Here is a 242-nt window from a genome sequence, read left to right as displayed (position 1 = left end):
TCGTCCCCGCACAGACTCACATCGTGGCGGCTTCGACGGTGCAATCGACTGTTATCGCCCACACCGCCACTACCCACGCTTCGGTCATTCAGACTGTCAACCACGTGATTCAGGGTCCACAGACCAAGCACATCGCCCACATTGCACCTTCCACCTCCAGCCCCGTGCAACTGACCACTGCTGCTCAGCCCATCGGCCACATCACTGTGCACCCCGCCACCATCAACCACATGGCCCACCTG

The 242-nt window shown here is 60.7% G+C and overlaps 1 protein-coding gene across 1 annotated transcript in view; it reads left to right on the top strand.

The window, feature by feature from the left end:
- The window catches only part of MNT (MAX network transcriptional repressor), a gene marked incomplete at both ends in the record, with an annotated part of 9,488 nt that overhangs the window by 1,900 nt on the left and 7,346 nt on the right, over positions 1 to 242 (top strand). The window contains one exon of the mRNA XM_010194072.1: positions 5 to 233. Within this exon, the coding sequence (XP_010192374.1) occupies positions 5 to 233 (229 nt within the window). The remainder of the gene's footprint in view (positions 1 to 4; positions 234 to 242) is intronic.

This window comes from Mesitornis unicolor, unplaced genomic scaffold (genome assembly GCF_000695765.1).
Source record: "Mesitornis unicolor isolate BGI_N332 unplaced genomic scaffold, ASM69576v1 scaffold35211, whole genome shotgun sequence".
Classification (NCBI taxonomy): domain Eukaryota; kingdom Metazoa; phylum Chordata; class Aves; order Mesitornithiformes; family Mesitornithidae; genus Mesitornis; species Mesitornis unicolor.
Note: the sequence above shows the minus strand (reverse complement) of the source record. Positions and strands in the feature narration are given on the sequence as shown.